This window comes from Pezoporus wallicus, unplaced genomic scaffold (assembly GCF_028554395.1).
Source record: "Pezoporus wallicus isolate ANWC-B61680 ecotype Strahan unplaced genomic scaffold, APGP_CSIRO_Pwel_v1 contig_7684, whole genome shotgun sequence".
In the NCBI taxonomy this organism is placed as follows: domain Eukaryota; kingdom Metazoa; phylum Chordata; class Aves; order Psittaciformes; family Psittacidae; genus Pezoporus; species Pezoporus wallicus.
The window spans coordinates 638,234-656,917 of NW_026642638.1; the positions used below are offsets into that span (position 1 = coordinate 638,234).

At 39.4% G+C, this 18,684-nt stretch overlaps 1 protein-coding gene across 2 annotated transcripts in view; it reads right to left on the reverse strand.

Annotated features, from left to right (window-relative positions):
* The window catches only part of CORIN (corin, serine peptidase), a 144,498-nt gene that overhangs the window by 31,957 nt on the left and 93,857 nt on the right, over nt 1-18,684 (reverse strand). For both annotated transcript variants that reach the window (XM_057431072.1, XM_057431071.1), the window contains exons 11-14: nt 16,457-16,688; nt 9,348-9,493; nt 6,121-6,228; nt 609-722 (exon numbers count right to left, since the gene is read on the reverse strand). In XM_057431072.1, coding sequence (XP_057287055.1) covers nt 609-722; nt 6,121-6,228; nt 9,348-9,493; nt 16,457-16,688 — 600 coding nt within the window. The remainder of the gene's footprint in view (nt 1-608; nt 723-6,120; nt 6,229-9,347; nt 9,494-16,456; nt 16,689-18,684) is intronic.

An 18,684-nucleotide genomic window follows, 5' to 3' on the forward strand; every position in this document is an offset into this window, starting at 1 on the left:
ACACTGTCAGCCAACTCACACTGTGCACATGGACAGCATGTTCACACCATTGGTGTACCACACTAAATTTTGTATCTCTGATATTTATCATGGTTTGGGTTGCAGAAGCCAAGATTCTGTCCTGTGCAGCCAAGTGGGGAGACAGAATCTAAGAAACGTCAAGCAGAAGAGAAATCAAATAAAACAGGGAAACATAAAATTTACTGAAGAGCAGATTAGAGCAAAAATCAAGTGGAAATCAAGGAAAAAAAAGCAGTGAGCAGTCATACCTACATGAAACAAAGCTGAAAAAAAAAAAGGGAAAAGGAGTCAAGTTACAAGGAATAAAGAAAAGAATCACAAAGACACGAGAAAGAGAAAGGAGAGGGAGAAATCGAGAGGACTAAAGTGATTAAGGAGACAGAAAGGATCCAAGGATGTGAACAACAGATGATGCAAGATGAGGAAAGAGGTACATTGGTTCCACAGAAAAACTGAAAAGGAAACTGAGGGAATGACTAAGCCTTTCTGTTGGTAGAAAACCTGTTTACTTTCATTTATTTTGCACCCAAAGATTCCCAGAACGTGATCAGTGCTTTATGGGACTAACAAACTGTATAAACCCTTACAGCAGTTCTTTTCATCCGTCATGTCAGGGCAGTCTGGGAAACCATCACAGATCATGGAGCGCTTGATGCACAGCTTCTTCAAAGGACACTCCCAAAGACCCCTTTCTATACAGCCTAGAGGCAGAGAAGCACAGCTTTGAAACACTTGCATGGAATATCAAATCCACTGCTTTCTTCTTTCTTAATAATCCTGAAACACCAAAAATATTTTCACTTCCCGTATAAACTTTAAAAGGTACCAAGAATAGTTATTAATAAAGAAACTGATATAATATTGTCACAGTGTGCATTTGATAAATGGGTATAAATTGTATATCTCTTCATAATCCTTCACTGATTTTAAAATATTATGCTACACATGTCTATAAGTAACAGTTTAGGCATTAGCTCAATTAGCTCAAAACCCGTACACCACTACTCTTGAAATAGATTTACTAGTAATATATAAACTTTTGTAATCCTCATCTATAGTTTTCTTTAAGCTATTGACCATAAAAGATTTCCTGGTTCCATTATCTGAGACCAAACCAGTTTGAAAAGATTAGAGACTTAATGGCTGTATGAATCTTCAAAAGGGTTCATTATTACACAGGGAACACACTACCTTATTGTCTCTACAAACTCCTGCTAACCAGCCTGATTTCAAGTGGCTTCTCATGTTTTATTTCACTATTTATTGCCATCAACTAATAAAGCACTTCATTGTGATATCAGTTTAAATACTTCGATGTCCTAATACTAATATACTAATGTCCTGCACATCTGACATTCTGGTTTTATAGGAAGCCATAAAATCAAGGTGCTCTCCTGACTAAAACAGATGGCTTGACTTCCTTCTTTGGTTTGTTCTACAGATGATTATACCAGTTTTCTTTGTAATCCAAGCTCTAACTCAGGTGACAACCCTGATGTCTCCACATGCAGATAGTTAAGGTATAAACTCACAAGACTGCATTTGAAGCAGCACCTCAGTTTGCCTGGACTTAGAATTGCAGCAGCACATAAGCAGTTCAATTACTAAGCAGATTATGTTGTTTCCAAGAAATGTTATTTTAGAAGTGAGTACTTTAAATACATGAACCAGAGAATCACTACTACCTCATACGATTACTGGGAAAATCTACTCATGTTTTAGCTGGGCCTGGATGTGTGGAGTGGTTGATTTTGCTAAGATTCAAAAGGCCATGTAAATAAATGCTACAGCCCAGAGAAATAAATAGCCTTGATATTTAACAAGTTTAAATTTTTTAATAAATTAAACCTATATGATCAAGAACTTTCTTGGGTATCACCATTTCCAGGTCTCCTTACTGACAAAATTTATGATAACTATTAATGGAAAATTAACTGAAACCAAACAAAACCTTTACCCCAATAAAGAATAAAGCATGTCAGTCATGTTAGGAACTTCATATGAAAATATAATAAAAAAGCTCAAAAATATATAATTTATGAACTTTGCAATTTTTAGCAGTGTTTACAATTAATTTAATACCTGTTTACTTTTCCTCTTCATCACACATTACAGTGTTACACTCTGAAGTGTATCATGACTCTCCAGAATTTATCTTTGAGTACAATATAAGCAAATATAGAGACAATTCCTTATTTTTAATCTAACAACAATTAAATTGAAGTGAAAATTGAGGTAGGAAAACTTATGTCCGTATTTACATTACCCCCATCTGAAACATATGTTATGGCAAGAGATAGAGATTCACATATGATCTTACCTTCATTCTTCTTCAAAATACGAAGCAATTTATCACTTGTTATTCATATACATATTCCCCATGCAATTATAACTTCTATTAAGACCACCAGATTTTTCTCTTAACTAAAACACCATAGTCGGAAGTCAGAGTGCAGAAAATAGTACAATTATAACTGCTATTAAGACCACCAGATTTTTCTCTTAACTAAAACACCATAGTCGGAAGTCAGAGTGCAGAAAATAGTAAAGGACAATATTGGTTTTGAATGTTATGTCCTTAATTTCTTCAGTACTCCTCCAGAACCCTATTCTGCTCTCCACCAGAGGCATTGTTCAGCCGCCAGAAAATTAATAAGATCAACTACATCCTTGTCTCTAAATTGGAGAGACATCAATTTGATAGGTGGACCACTCGGTGGATAAAGAACTGGCCAGACGGCCACACACAAAGAGTTGTGGTCAATGGCTCAATGTCCGGCTGGAGACCAGTAATGAGTGGTGTCACTCAGGGATCGGTGTTGGGACCGGTCTTGTTCAACATCTTCGTCGCTGACATGGACAGTGGGATTGAGTGCACCCTCAGCAAGTTTGCTGATGACACCAAGCTGTGTGGTTCCGTTGATACGCTGGAGGGAAGGAATGCCATCCAGAGGGACCCTGACACACTTGTGAGGTGGGCTGATGCCAACCTCATGAAGTTTAACCATGACAAGTTCAAGGTCCTACACCTGGGTCGGAGCAATCCCAGGCACAGCTACAGGTTGGGCAGAGAAGAGATTCAGAGCAGCCCTGCAGAGAAGGACTTGGGGGGGCTGGTCGATGAGAAAATGAACATGAGCCAGCTTCAGTGTGAGCTCGCAGCCCAGAAAGCCAACCGTATCCTGGGCTGCATCAAAAGGAACGTGACCAGCAGGTCAAAGGAGATGATCCTGCCCCTCTACTCTGCTCTTGTGAGACCTCACCTGGAGTATTGTGTGCAGTTCTGGTGTCCTCAACATGAAAAGGACATGGAACTGTTGGAACAAGTCCAGAGGAGGGCCACGAGGAGGATCAGGGGACTGGAGCACCTCCTGTATGAAGACAGGCTGAGAAAGTTGGGGCTGTTCAGCCTGGAGAAGAGAAGGCTGCATGGAGACCTCATAGCAGCCTTTCAGTATCTGAAGGGGGCCTATAGGGGTGCTGGGGAGGGATTCTGCATTAGGGACTGTAATGACAGGACAAGAGGTAACGGGTTAAAACATAAACAGGGGAAGTTTAGATTGGATATAAGGAGGAAATTCTTTCCTGTTAGGGTGGTGATGCACTGGAATAGGTTGCCCAGGGAGGTTGTGAATGCTCCATCCCTGGCAGTGTTCAAGACCAGGTTGGACGAAGCCTTGGGTGAGATGGTTTAGTGTGAGGTGTCCCTGCCAATGGCAGGGGAGTTGGAACTAGATGATCTTCAGGTCCTTTCCAACCCTAACTATTCTATGATTCTAACTACAATCAAGCATATTTAATACCACAAACTCTTTTGACATCTATCAGTTTTCAGAAATTATCTTCCTCAGACTTTACTGAAATGCACTTAGAAGTCTCACATTCAGAAATGTGGGTCAGATTTTCTCCCCAGATGCTAGTTTAAATGGCACTAAAGTCTTAGGAGTTTGCTAAAATTGCATGGGTGAGATTTCCCTCACAAAGATCAAATGAAGGTATGAAAGGGATTCTTAACAGGAAGAGACAGTGGGTGCTGAACACAGCTTTATGCTGCATGGGTAGAGTTCACCTTAGATTTTTTTGGGCTGTTCTACCTTACATTTTTGGCCAGAGTAGCTTGAGCCTCCAAGAGCTGTAGTTAGTCTTTTCCAACCTGTTCAGGCCAGCACTGTGAAGTTTTTTCCATGTCTGTGATTTAAGGCACTTCAAATACATGGGTTTCAGTTTAAATACGGGCTGACATTTAACGGTATAAAACCAGTTTCAAAGGATAAATCTAATAAAATGTAAGCTAGCCATTTACACATGGAAAGATCATCAAGTTTTCATTTTGTCCTGCACACATGGAATATGAATGAGCCTGAGACAGTTACTTCTGGATCTCTCCAAGGACGTTCTGATCTTCAGTAAGAGTTTTACCCCTGGTCAATGCAATGTCACTCTGACAGAGGTAATTGCCTAGCAGATACAGTCCTCTATATTTATAGAGCTGATAAGAATTCTGCTGATTGCTAGTGACATTCTGTCTAGACTGTAGAGACATAGAGAGATCCACTCGAGAAATTAATGTTATATATTAGAAGAATATTTCATATGTTAATGTCTAGGAGAATAAAATTATCCTGAAAGACACATAGCAATTACTGTTCTAAGGAGTTAAGAACAGGTAGCAATGAAGAATATTTGGCACGGAGGACAATTGAGACAATTGATTCAAAGGTAAAGAGATGACAGAATGATCACTGTGATCATCAGCTCTGTCTTTCCTTTACAACCCAAGCAAGGGAACAACCTAATATCAGATCTTCCTTCAGTGAGCATACTTTTTGTTTTTTCTTTTTGCTTTCCTTTTGCAGGGGGACAGGAATGGGGCAGAAAGAGGACACAGAATACAAGCGTGATTTGAAAACTCCCAGATATTGAGAATACATTGTACCTTAGTGATAAGGAACCAATCACAGAAACAAGATGCTTTTTTAAAAACTAAGCATTTCATAGAGCTGTCAAGCTTGAATTTTAGCCTCACTTCAGCTTTCAGGTGTTGCATCTTATTTTATTTTTGTGCAGCTGAGTCAAAAGTCTTCTATTGCCATGGTTTTGCTGCTCACAAACTGCTTTCATCTTAGCCTGCTCTCTGTTTAAAAATAAACAATAGGTTGTGCACTCTGCTGGAATGTTTTCCAGTCCTTTACTCACATTCACACCTCTTGTCTAAAGCCTTAGTGATTTATAAGTATTCTCTGGGTCTCTAGGAATACCAGGCCATCATGCAGAACTGTAAAGAGGCTACACCTTAGTCGCCTAAAAGACAGTATAAACTTCCTTCTCAAAACAATCCTGCCAGCATATACAAGGATAAATAGTGACCAGGAGATTTGTTTGTTATTCTCAAGTGCAATACATCTCCTTGAGTTAAAAGTCAAAAGCATCTCCACCATAAGTAAATTCAGAAATATCCTGGAAAATAAACTTTGTGGTTGCCACTTTATCCTTGTACCTACAGCTTGAGCTTGACCAATCTGAAAACCCCCACATAATTCTTGACTTCTGCAGTACAGAATCCACTTCAGCCACACAGATATTTTGTTAACACATAATAATGAGAGCATTAGTGTGTAGAAATTTAAAATCATATTAAAATTATAATTAAAATTATATTTGTGACTTCAAAATTTCAACTGCCAGAAAGCTACCCTTTAGTTCAGTAGAACCTCCAACAATATCAAAAGAATTAAATCTGCAGCACTTTTTATCTTGCTTACTAAAGGAATACTCATCCTGGAATACAGTTGGCAGAATCTAAGTGATCAAATATCATAAATTGTGTTGGCTTTAAGCAAGAAGGATGCTTGCTGAAGTATTTGTACTGCCACCAATCTGAAAAAAAAAAAACAAAACCAAAACCACCACGAAACAAGCAAACAAACAAACAAAAAAAAAACAACCAAAAAACCCAACCACCCTGCACTTTCAAAACCATTTTTTCTTACAGAAAAACGGGCTTATCCTCTGAACTGTCAAATAACTGAAGGGAAAAGAAAACTTCCAATGCTGCAAGTACTCTTCATTTAAAAGATCCAACTCATCAAATTTATTTACCACAGCTATCCTCATCACTACCATCCTCACAGTCAGCTTGACCATCACATCTTCTGGATGCCAGGACACACCTCCCAGAACGGCACTTAAAGTGACTGGGTGAGCATTCTGTCAATGACAAAGAACAGGGAGAAACAAGAGTTCATAAACTCCAAGCTAAATCATCACGTGGGTACTTACTTATCACCGTGTCTGTTTCAGACGGGTAAAAGACAGGAATAGAAAGTTTGCGCAACACTGAACTAGAACCATGTAGCAGGCAACACTCAACACTTGCACTCTGTACTGGGTGAATCAATATTTTGCAGAGCTCTCCCTCACATGTTACCCTCTGTTGAATTTCAAAGCTTTGCCAAATAACTGGAATACAATGTTTCAATTGTGGGCAGGGACCTTGTAGCTGCTTTTTGCACTATCGTGGTCTTGTCTGAAGCAGAAATAGAAGCAGATCATGTGATGCGTTGAAATGTGTATAAGAGATCCTCAGGAAAAAAAAAAAAATATATATATATATATACTGGCAATTATGTGGCTATTTGAATTAATAAAACCACCTGTAAATGTCCACTAAATTAATTAACCATTGCTTCTGCCTCACCTTACAGGTGAGAAAGCTTTATTTAGATGGTTTTGAAAAACCCGCTCTTTTTTTTCCCACAATATACATGTGTCCTGGGTTCAGCAGTAGCAGCCATTTTTTTTCCTTCTTAGTAGCTGGTGCAGTGCTGTGTTTCTGACTTTCGGCCTGGGAACAGCTCTGATAACACCGATGTTTTTAGTTGCTGCTCAGTAATGTTTACTCCGATCAAGGGCTTTCTGAGCCTCATGCTCTGCCAGGAAGGAGGTGAAGCAGGGAGGAAGCAGAGACAGGACACCTGACCCAAACTAGCCAAAGAGGTATTCCATACCACAGCATGTCATGCCCAGGATGTAGAACTGGGGGCAGTTACCTGGAAGGGCTAGACCACTGCTCGGGTCAGGGGGTCAGGTTGGGTATCGGTTGGCGGGTGGTGAGCGGTTGTATTCTCTTCCCTTGTTATTTCCCTTATCATTACTGGTGGTAGCAGCAGTGGTTTGTGTTATACCTCAGTTACTGGACTGTTCTTATCTCAACCCATGGGAGTTACATTCTTTGAATTCTCCTCCCCATCCCTCTGGGAGTGGGGGGGAAGTAAGTGAGCGGCTGCGTGGCTGAGTTGCCAACTGGGCTTATACTATGACAACATGTCACTGACTTTGATGTACAACCTCCATCATATGTTCTTTTATTTTTCCTTACTCAAAATTTCTCAGGTATTTCATACCATGTGGTTCCTTGGGTAAATTTTATCATTCAATAAAGAACTGTACCAAAAATATCAATGAACTGAGAAGCCTTAGGAAAAAAAAAACCCAATCTAATAATAAAAACATGTGAATTATTCTGCTAACATTTAAGACTAATTCATTATGAAAATAACTAAGTTGACAATTCATACTGTCTTGGCCAGCAGTGTTCTTAGATTCAGCATGGATTGGAAGTAATTCAGCACATTGTAAAAACTCTGGTGATTAAAGTTGCAAAATCACTTATATTTTGTAATCATAAGCGTTTTTTGTTCTCATGAGTTAATTTCTTTTATTACCTCTGTTTTGGTTTGGTTTGGGGTTTTTTGTTTGTTTTGTTTGTTTGTTTGTTTTTTTTGTTTGTTTTTTTCCCAGCAATATTTAATTAAGATTCTAAACTTTCCAGAGAAGAATTTCTAGGCAACACTGGTAGTCAGTGGGAATCTGAATGAATCAAAATTAAGTTCTAGCAGTAAGTAAACTCAAAAAACCTTGTGTACGACCACTTAATGAGTTACACTGTTTCTAAGAGAATACCAACCAACTCCTTTTATTTTTATTTATTTGTTTTCCAGAAATATCTATTTCAATACTAAAATAATGACTGAGCAGTGGATCAGCCCACCAGGCAGAGTCCATCTAATTAAAGTGAGATTTCTGTAAGTGGCCAGAAATTGTCTCAAGAAATGGAACACACTTGTCCCATATGCAGTAGTATATTTAAAATATAACCATTCTGTGTTGTATTTCAAAGCCAAATGATCTAATAACACAGAGAGGAAGGTTAAAAGACATTCAATACCTGAGAAAATTAAATCACATAATTTTTCTTTAATTCACCTTGTTGTGCCACAATCTTACTTTTCCTTTCCTACACAGTACTGTGTAATAACGGATAACTCCTTTCAGTCAGCTCTCTGCTGTGGAGGGAAGTCCTCACAGTGATATCTGTGCAAATGGACTTTGCTTGAAGAAATAGTAGTGACTGCTATATATGCTTCACTGTTTTTCCACAATTCCTTCACTATATCCACAGCACTACCCCTTAACTAAAAGAACTGTAGACCAAGCAGCTTTTACCCATTGCTTTCTCTGACCAAGATCAAGGCTGTTGAAAGACCATCATCACCATGTGGCTGAGGAAAAGAGTGAGAACTGAACAGTATCAGCATATTGCAGGCACTGTAGCACACCCCATCTCACTACTTACCCAGCTATTTTACTGTCATTTTGGAAATAAATAGAAAAGGCATGTCAGAACCACCACAGATCCCATATCTGATGAAAACTGCAGAAGGAAAAGCTGCACAGCTTCTCTCTTCATACATACAAACAATATCTAGAAGCACTTAAGGCAATTTCATTCTTTTGTTCCATGTTTGCATCCACCCACAATGATATTACGGTTGAACGCAAACCCCATAATTTGTCAGTTGCTACTGAAGCTGGGTTAGAATGATTCTACAGAACTTCCCCCAGAGAAAAACCAAGGGCAAAGAATAGCTGGCAAAGATACTATCATTACAGTATCTTTCTCACAGGCTCAGCTTTTTAAGATTGCCAAGAGTCTCCCTCCTGTTAGAAAAGCATTATTGTAACATCTAAATAGGTAAAAAAGTGAAGTATAAACACAAGCAAGCACTAGGTGTGGTGCTGGTGACAAATCTCAAACACTGACTGTCACAGATTGAGGGTAATTGATCCCTCCTTCAAACAAACTTCTTATGAGAACTTCCTCCTGTCTGCAAACTGCAAGTATCCAGATTCCCTGAAACCCGGTTTGGAATAATTCCCACATTTTAAATACTATAATTTAAAGAAGAGGTATGTAAAAAATATCAGTGGCTTGGGGAACCTAATTATATGTTTAATTTCCTGCTCTACGTATTTATAGGAGTTACCTTCTACACCTTCATCTGGTGTTAGACACGTTTCGTTGCCTGAGTTCTCATCCGGAAACTGAGTGCAGTCAGTATCTTCCGGCCACTGCAGACCTACAATCCCAAGCACAGACTCACAGCGTTCCTTAGACTGTACACATAATGCCCTGAGGAGACAAAGTGGAATAGCACTAAGTAACTGAGTGAAAGTCTTAGAAATTTCCAGCTATTGGAAGTTAATAATCCTAACCAAAATTAAAGATGAAGAACAAGGAAAAATCAGTATATCACATTTCTTAAAAAAAAAATAAATCAAAAGATATGTTAGAATCATAGAATAGTTAGGGTTGGAAGGACCTTAAGATCATCTAGTTCAACCACCCCGCCATGGGCAGGGATTCCTCACACTAAACCATCTCACCCAAGGCTCTGTCCAACCTGGCCCTGAACACTGCCAGGGATGGAGCATTGCCACTTCTTTGGGCAACCCATTCCAGTGCCTCACCACCCTTAAAGAATTTCCTCCTTATATCCAATCTAAACTTCCCCTGTTTAAGTTTTAACCCATTAGCCCTTGTCCTATCACTACAGTCCCTAATGAAGAGTCCCTTCCCAGCATCCCTATAGGCCCCCTTCAGATACTGGAAGGCTGCTGTCTCCACGCAGATACTGTCTCCACGCAGCCTTCTCTTCTCCAGGCTGAACAGCCCCAACTTCCTCAGCCTATCTTCATATGGGAGGTGCTCCAGTCCCCTGATCATCCTCATGGCCCTTCTCTGGACTTGTTCCAACAGTTCCATGTCCTTTTTATGTTGAGGACACCAGAACTGCACACAATACTCCAGGTGAGGTCTCACGAGAGCAGAGTAGAGGGGCAGGATCACCTGGTGAACAATTTCTTTCCTCAAGGAAACTCACCTTCACCTATCTGAAGGCTAAGATGTCTCCTCAAGCCATCTCCTGTATCTAGACTCAGCAACTCATTTAGTTGCACATTTTAGATCATATTTTCTAAATCAATAATAATTTGGACTTTCTCCTACCATTTCAAAGAAAATTCTCTTTTCTTCTTATGCACTAAAAACTACTCAAGAATAGGATCCCAACCATTTCTATATATATGTAGGGGTTTTTTTTCAGTTTCCTTCATGTCATTTTAAATTTGCCTTTTCTTTAGTTTGATTAATTTTTCCAGATCTTTCTTTTGGAAACAGAAACTCCTTTCATGCAAGGCATTTTATTCCACCCATTTTCTTTTGATCTTTTGACCAATGGACATTTTTCTTTTTCCTGCAATAAGCTTGGAGAAATACAGTGACCAAAACCAGGCAAAAAGATCCATTTAGTATTAATTATTTTATGTTCTTTTGAGAAAACAATACATTATTAATCTTCTCAAATTTAATTTTGCTTTGGGGGACTTCATGAAAAACAGTCAATGTTTTTTTTGCACCAAACAATTCGCCATTGAGTTGAGCACTAGAAGGAATGGATGACTGGATTGACATTGGTTAACCATACTGTAGTTACAGATTCTTTCCTTTTAGAACTTCCTGAATATCAAAAAGTTTTACTCTCACTAGTTTGTAACCTCAGCATTCTGAATGATAGAAACTTTTATTTACCTATGGCAAAAAACCAACAACAATATTGTTCTATGATTCTATTGTAAGACAGCTAGGAAATTGGAAGAGCAATTGGCACTCCCCCCCCCCCCCCCCCCCCCCCCCCCCCCCCCAAGTCTTTTCCCCATTCCCATAGTGAGACTCAGCTGGGCTTTCAGAATACCTTGGTAACAGACTTCTTTATTTACTTCTCAGTCAAATCTCACCTGTGGTACTGTCTACAAATTAACCTAACAAGTCAACAGTTAACAAGAGAACACATCACTAGGCAAAGAAATCTCTCCCTTCCTGGTATGAGAAAGAAATCAAGGTTAGCAAAAAAAATCTAACATAGAAATGTGTAATTTTCTGCAATAGAACTCAATCTAGCACTTTTCTAAAGAACATTAAGCATACTTAGCAGATAACTAAAACATCTTTTGAGTCTCCCAGTTCAATAATGGGATGCCTAAATTGATGCCAACATATAAGGGACATGAGATTTGACCAAGATTATTCTTCATACGCATCTGTCAGTTTTGAAACAACATCAAAGTCAGCTGGAGACTCTTTGAATATGCAGATATCATCATCTCCATGACATTGTAGGTGAACATGACTAAGAAGGCATTTACTGCTCCCAAAATAAGGGACATTGATAAACTTTTCTTTATATTGATATATTAAATGTATTTAATTTTTTCTACAGATATGCTTTACATTTATCAATAAAATCAAGTTTATTGGTATAAGGCTATATGCGTTTTCATTCCTAGAACATTTTTACATTATATCTGTGTCTGAAATCCTCCCCAAATTATTTTAAAGCAAACACTATAGATCCCAATGGAACCCTCCAAGGTATCCCTTATTGATAAAAACACTCTCTACTTGGAATCGAACATAAAAGCAAAACCTGAAAACAATTACAGAAGTAGAGCTTTGAATCCTGGGATGCAAAATTTTATGTTGCATATTCAATATGATCTAAATATGATGTTACCCTGTTTTGGGGAGGAAGTTGATCAGATGACTTTCAGAGGTTCCCTTCAAAGTAAATAATTCTATGGTTTCTACAAGTTTCTCTTTGTCTGTTTAGTACTTTAAATTTGAAAACTATGCAACTATATTCTGATACTTCTTAAAATCTCTTAGCTAGGTATGCAGTTGATGAAGCAAAGAACCTATACTTTATCTTTTATCCCTGTACATTAAAATAAGCTAGCCAAATTTTCATAGAATCATAGGATGATTTGGATTGGAAGGGACCTTACAGCTCATCTACTTGTTCTTATAAAAAAGTCTCTCACCAGCTTTCTTGTAGGTACACTTCAGGCACTACAAGGCTGCTATAAAGGCTCCCTGGAGCCTTCTCCAGGTTGAAGAAGCCCAACCCTCTCAGCCTATCTTCATAGCAGAAGTGCTCCAGCCTCTGATCATTTTGTGGCCCTTCTCTGTGTTCACTCTAACAGATCCATGTCCTTCTCACGCTGAGGGGCCCAGAGCTAAGCACAGTACTCCAAGTGGGGTCTCATGAGAGTAAAATAGAGGGGCAGGATCACCTCCTTCGACCTGCTGGTCACGCTCCTCTTGATGCAGCCCAGGATACGGTTGGCTTTCTGGGCTGAGAGCGCACGCTGAAGCCAGCTCATGTCCAGTTTCTCATCAACCAACAGCCCCAAGTCTTTCTTCTCAGGACTGCTCTGAATCCATTCTCCACTCAGCCTGTAGTTGTGCTTGGGATTGTCCTGACCCAGGCAAGTCGACCAGGTCCTCGCAGTTGGCCTTGTTGAACTTCAAGAGGTTTGCACCTGTAAAGGTTCCTCTGGATGGCATCCCTTCCTTCCAGTTTGTTGACCACACCACACAGCTTGATGTTATCAGCAAACGTGCTGAGGGCGCACTCAATCCCACTATCCATGTTGACTACAAAGATGCAGAATAGTGCCAGTCCTAATACCTATCCCTGAGGATCGCCATTCATCCTTGGTCTCCACGTGGACATTGAGTCATTGACCATAAGTCTTTGAGTATGACAATCCAGACAATTCCTTATCCACTGGGTAGTCCACCGGTCAAATCCATGCCTCTCCAGTCTAGAGATAAAGATGCTGTGCAGGACAGTGCCTTGAAGAAGTTTAGGTAGATGATATCAGTGGCTCTTCCCTTACCCACCAATGCCATACCCCATTGCAGGAGTCCACCAAATTTGTCAGGCACAATTTGCCCTTAGTGAAGCCATGTTGGCAGTCACCAATAATCACTAATGTATCTTCACATATTTTCCAGGAGGAAACTGCTCTGTCATCTTGCTGGGCTCTGAGGTGAGATTCACTGGCCTGTAGATCCCCACATCTTCACTTTTCCCGTATTTAAAAATGGGGGTTATTTCTACCCTTTTCCAGAAGGTAGAAGGTAGTGTCAAACACTTCACCAGACTGCCACAGCTCCTCAAATATGATGGATAATGTCTTGGCAAATTTATCTCCCGGTTCCTACAGGACCTGCAGATGCATCTCATCAGCTCCCATGGACTTGTGCACCTTCAAGCTCCTGAGATGATCTCAAACCTGATCTCCTACAGTGGGTGCTTGTTTATTCTCCAAGTGCCTGCCTTTGCCTTCTGTGACTTTGGCAGTGTGGTTGGAGCACTTGTCAGTGAAAATCAAACACAGAAAAGCCACTGACTACCTTGGTCTTTTCCACGTCCATGGTCTCTTGTTTCCTTACAGAGGGGGTCCACATTTTCCCTAGTCTTCCTTTTATCCCCAATGTACCTACAGAAGTTTTTCTTGTTGCCCTTAATGCCCCTAGCCAGATTTAGTTCTATTTATTATACTGCTTTCTTAAAGAAAAAGAAAGAAAAAAATTCAAACAAGCAAGCCTGAAAGAATTTACACAAACCACTCTGTAACTTTGCATATATAAAATATTCTAACCTTCCTGTTAGGTCCCTATGCAAGAATTAAACAATATCTGGGTAAATTTCCCTGTCACTTATTCTTAACTTACATTAAGAACCATATAGCTAAAATAATTGTCCTGGGTTCAGCAGTGGCAGTCATTTTTCTCCTTTTTAGAAGCTGGTGCAGTGCTGTGGTTTTGACTTTCAGCCTGGGAACAATGCTGATAACACCGATATTTTTAGTTGCTGCTCAGTAATGTTTACTCCGACCAAGGACTTTCTGAGTCTCATGCTCTGCCAGGAAGGAGGGGAAGCTGGGAGGAAGCAGAGAAAAGACACCTGACCCAAACTAGCCAAAGAGGTATTCCATACCACAGCATGTCATGCCCAGGATGTAGAACTGGGGGCAGTTACCTGGAAGGGCTAGATTGCTGCTTGGGTCAGGTTGGGTATCGGTCAGTGGGTGGTGAGCGGCTGTATTCTCTTACCTTGTTATTTCCCTTATCATTATTATTATTGGTGGTAGCAGTAGTGGTTTGTGTTATACCTTAGTTACTGGACTGTTCTTATCTCAACCCATGGGAGTTACATTCTTTTGATTCTCCTTCCCATCCATCCAGGAGCAGGGGAAGGAAGAAGCTGGGGAGTGAGTGAGCGGCTGTGTGGTTCTGAGTCACCAGCTGAGCTTAAACCACAACAGTAATGTTATCTATTTGTCAACAATGTCACATGGTAGGAAACCTTAGGACATGTATTGCAAATTGCAATGCACTTTTCTTTCAAGACAGTAGATGTTAATTGATCAATATCATCAAGGTAGGCCCATTAAAAGATACAGAAATACAGTACAAGAAGGCTTTAGCAGCCAGTTGCTCAAAGAGCTCCACCTGCTGATCAGGTTTATTAGCTCTCCTAATCTGCAACAACTGCTGCTACCAAAATGACAAGATTTACAGAACATAGTTTCTTTTGAACATAACCCTGAAAAGTACACTCGTGTTAATTGATAAGGATGGTGGAAAAGCTAATCTGACAAGCAGAAAGTCTAAATTAGTCTGTAATTCAGAAAGATGCAGTACTCCTCTAATTTAGAAAGGTAAGTATGCATTAAAATTTCAAGTTTTGTTAATGGTATTCGGATAGGGCTTTGCATAGTTGAAGTGATATACAAATGCAAGGAACTATTACAAATGCTGATGTTCCAAATTAAATTAGTTGATTCTATGTTTAAATACCCTTTATAGCGGTACAATTCTAATCAAACTCAGAAATGGACAGTACTTTGTACAAAGCTCACAGCAACCTTCTGGACATGTTGTCCAACTGGGTGGGTTGAACAACTGGTTGAAGGGCAGAACTTAAAGGGTTGTAGTGAATGGGGCTACATCTGGCTGGTAACTGGTCACCAGCAGTGTTCCTCATCGTTCTGTTTCAGGGCCAGTTCAGTTCACTGTATTTACCAATTGTCTGGACACAGGAGTTGAATGCAGCAAGTCTGCTGACGGTATCTGAGAGGTGATGTTGACACTCTTGAGGGACAAGAGGTCTTGCAGAGGGCTCTGGATAGATTGCACTAGCGGGCAGTGATTAATGAGATGAAATTTAACAAGCTAAAATGCCATATTCTGCACTTAGGACAGAGTAACATCAGCACAAGTATAAATTGTGCAAGTAGTGGGTGGAGAGCAGCCCTGGGGAAAAGATCTGGTGGTGCTGGTCAACAGCAGGCTTGATACAATTCAGAGGTGTTCCCTGGCAGCCAAGAGAGCAAACTGCACCCTGGGGTGCATCAAGCACAGTATAACCAGCCGGTCAAAAGAGGTCATTATCTCACTGTATTCAGCATTGTAGGGCCTCAACTTGAGTGATGTCTGAAGTTCTGGAACCCACAATTTAAGAAGGATGTGAGGTCTTTGAATGAGTCCAAAGGAGGGCAGCAAAGCTGGTGAAAGGGCTGGAAGGAATGTCCTATGAGGAACAGCTAAGGACTCTGGGCTTGTCTAGTTTGGAGAAAAGAAGGCTGAAGAGCAACCTCATCGCTGTCTACAGTTTCCTGAGGAGAGGAAGCAGAGAGGGAGGTGCTTACCTCTTCTCCCTGGTATCCACAGACAGAACACATGGCAATGGTTCAAAGCTGAACCAGGGGAGGTTTTCACTGGAGATTAGGAAGCATTTCTTGACAGAGAGGGTTGTCAAACACTGGAACAGGCTTCCTAGAGAGGCAGTTGATGCCCAAGGCCTGTCAGTATTTAAGAGGCTTTTGGAAAATGCCCTTAATAATATGCTTTAACTTGGTGAGCCCTGAATTGGTCAGGGAATTGGACTAGATGATTACTGTAGGTCCCTTCCAAATGAAAGCATGTTTTATTCAATATATATATATTTTGAAAATTATTGAACTGCTATTCCTCTCCTTGTTTTGAGTACTTTAGAAACTAATCAAATCACTAACACACACGTATAATGAACTGAATTTAATGACCTTTTAAAATATCATTTTCTACTTTTTGCTATGGAATTGCAAACCAAAATTTCTGCATTCTGAATGGTAACAGAAAATTGGGAAAGACTAACATGATGGACAATGTCAGTCAAGAATTAAAAGAAGTATAGCATAGTACCTGCAAGGTGGGATCCGCTGATTTGTATGGGGGTCACATTTTGGTACTAAGATTGTACAGGCAAAAAACATAAGGTACTTGTAGCAGTTGGTCTGAACCAAGGCTGGGAAAAGAGAAGATTCCCAGCTGATAGAAGCTTCCTTCTGTGTCCTGTGTCCCAGGTAGTTTGGGTAATAAGTATAGTTGTAAGGCAAGTTCATACAGAGCTCCAGAGTAATTGATTCACATTGACCTTTCACAGAAAGAAAACAAAACAAAACAAAACAAAACAAAAAACAGAAACACAAATGGTGTGAGATGAAATGAAATACAGAAGAAATAATTTAACAAATTTATCAGTCAGGGGATTTCCTCAAAGGCTTGAGAAACTACAAAGTTTCAAAGCTCAAGACCCCATATAAGTAAAGAAAGGTGGGTTTGACCTCTGACTACCTAATAACCAGTTCAGAGACTTACATTCCCTTACCGACATGCATTAACTTCCTGAGTAACATCTTAACTTTAACATGGTACAATAAACCATTCTTTAAAAACAGATTTATTCTTTCCAAATTAAGTTTCTGATAATTTTCAAGTTCCTGTATCGTAAAGCAATGCACCCATAATACAACTCATACTGGCAGGGCAACTGTCAAAATTAAGAAGACTGGGATTATATGATACTTTGGGTTGGAAAAGATCTCAGGAGATCTCTAGTCCAATGTCCTGCTCAAAGCTTTGTCAGCTCTGAGGACTGATCAGGTTTCTCAAAGCTTTGTTTAGTTGGGTCTTGAAAAATCTCTAATGACAGAAACTCCACAATTTCTCTGTATAGAAAGCAGAAGGCAGGTTTTTTTATTATTTTTTTTTTGCATCCCAAGATCTGGAGGAAGAATGAGGACACTTGTGTTATGTATTGCACAAACACTGAGTATGAGACAGTCTACATGCTAATAATTAAACTCAGATAAGACATAATTGATACTAAAGTGAATGATAAGCAAGAACAACTAAATGCAACAGCTACAAGCCCGTATGATCACACTGACTATAGCTATATAGTCATTCAGCTTTTAGGGAGCTCATCACAACACACATTAAACTGACCAAGTATTTTAGATTTAAAATATTGTATAGCTCTTGTATTTCTTCTCAAGCTGGCAGTCAGAAATAGTTACTTTTTAATTTTCCACCACAACAGAAAAGTTCTGATGAAAAAGTGTACTAAAAAAGTAAGACAAGAAAGTAATTTGTTACCAAAAAACTGCAAATATATTTGCCTGTTCTGAAAGCAAACGTATCTTAGCATGATTAATATTGTCTACCAGCCAGTTGTGGCAACTGTGTGATTCTATAGCTGCACCTTTGACAGGAAGAAGACCCAAGAGCCAGTTAATCAGCTGATCAGCCGAACTGTCATTCTTGGACTGGTGTTCCCTGTTATAACCTCTTTTAGTATTTACCTATAATCTGAAGATTATGAAGTTCATTTTATATACAACTTTACCTCTCTGCTAAATCCTTGCATACTGCACATACTTGTGTCATCTCAAACCATTTAGTCCCAGCTTTGGGGTATATGAGGTTCAAAGACTACAAAAATCCTCATCACACTACTGTGATTTCCTGTTCCTTTTGAACTCTTTCTTGTCCTCCCACACTTCAGTTGCCCAGATCAGTTTGGTTTTGTCTTTTGATTTTTCCCCAGTAAGCATCTTTTCTTGATGTGTACAGAATATTACATGCTCATCAGTATTTCATGATGTAACCCCAGTAAATGGACCCAAAAACACATGCAGCATTTAAGTGTTGTATAACATAACATTTGAAACTAAATGGCAGGAATGCTTATGTTTCAGTCTCTCATTTGTTATGACTCATATTTATAGGCATTTAGGTGAATTCCAGGAGATCTAGTCCACTGAAATGTCTTTGCAGGATATAAGTTTTCACTTTACATGTTTTCAATATTATTACAATTCCTTTTTTCACTGCTTTTAGAATGCTTCTATTGCATTATATGCAAAGATGTCATTGTAGGTTTGAAAATAGTAACTTTTTACTCTTAAACCCAATTCCGTACAATCCACAAGCAGAGTAACAAACAGAATATACATTCCAGGGGAACACCTGACTGAGTTCAAGTAACCCAAATGTTAGTCTTTCCTTCTGATATCTGTCCTACAGTTTTTCTTGCTGCTCCCTTATTTATAGTACATATAAGTACAAGCTAGTGAGTAGGAAACAAG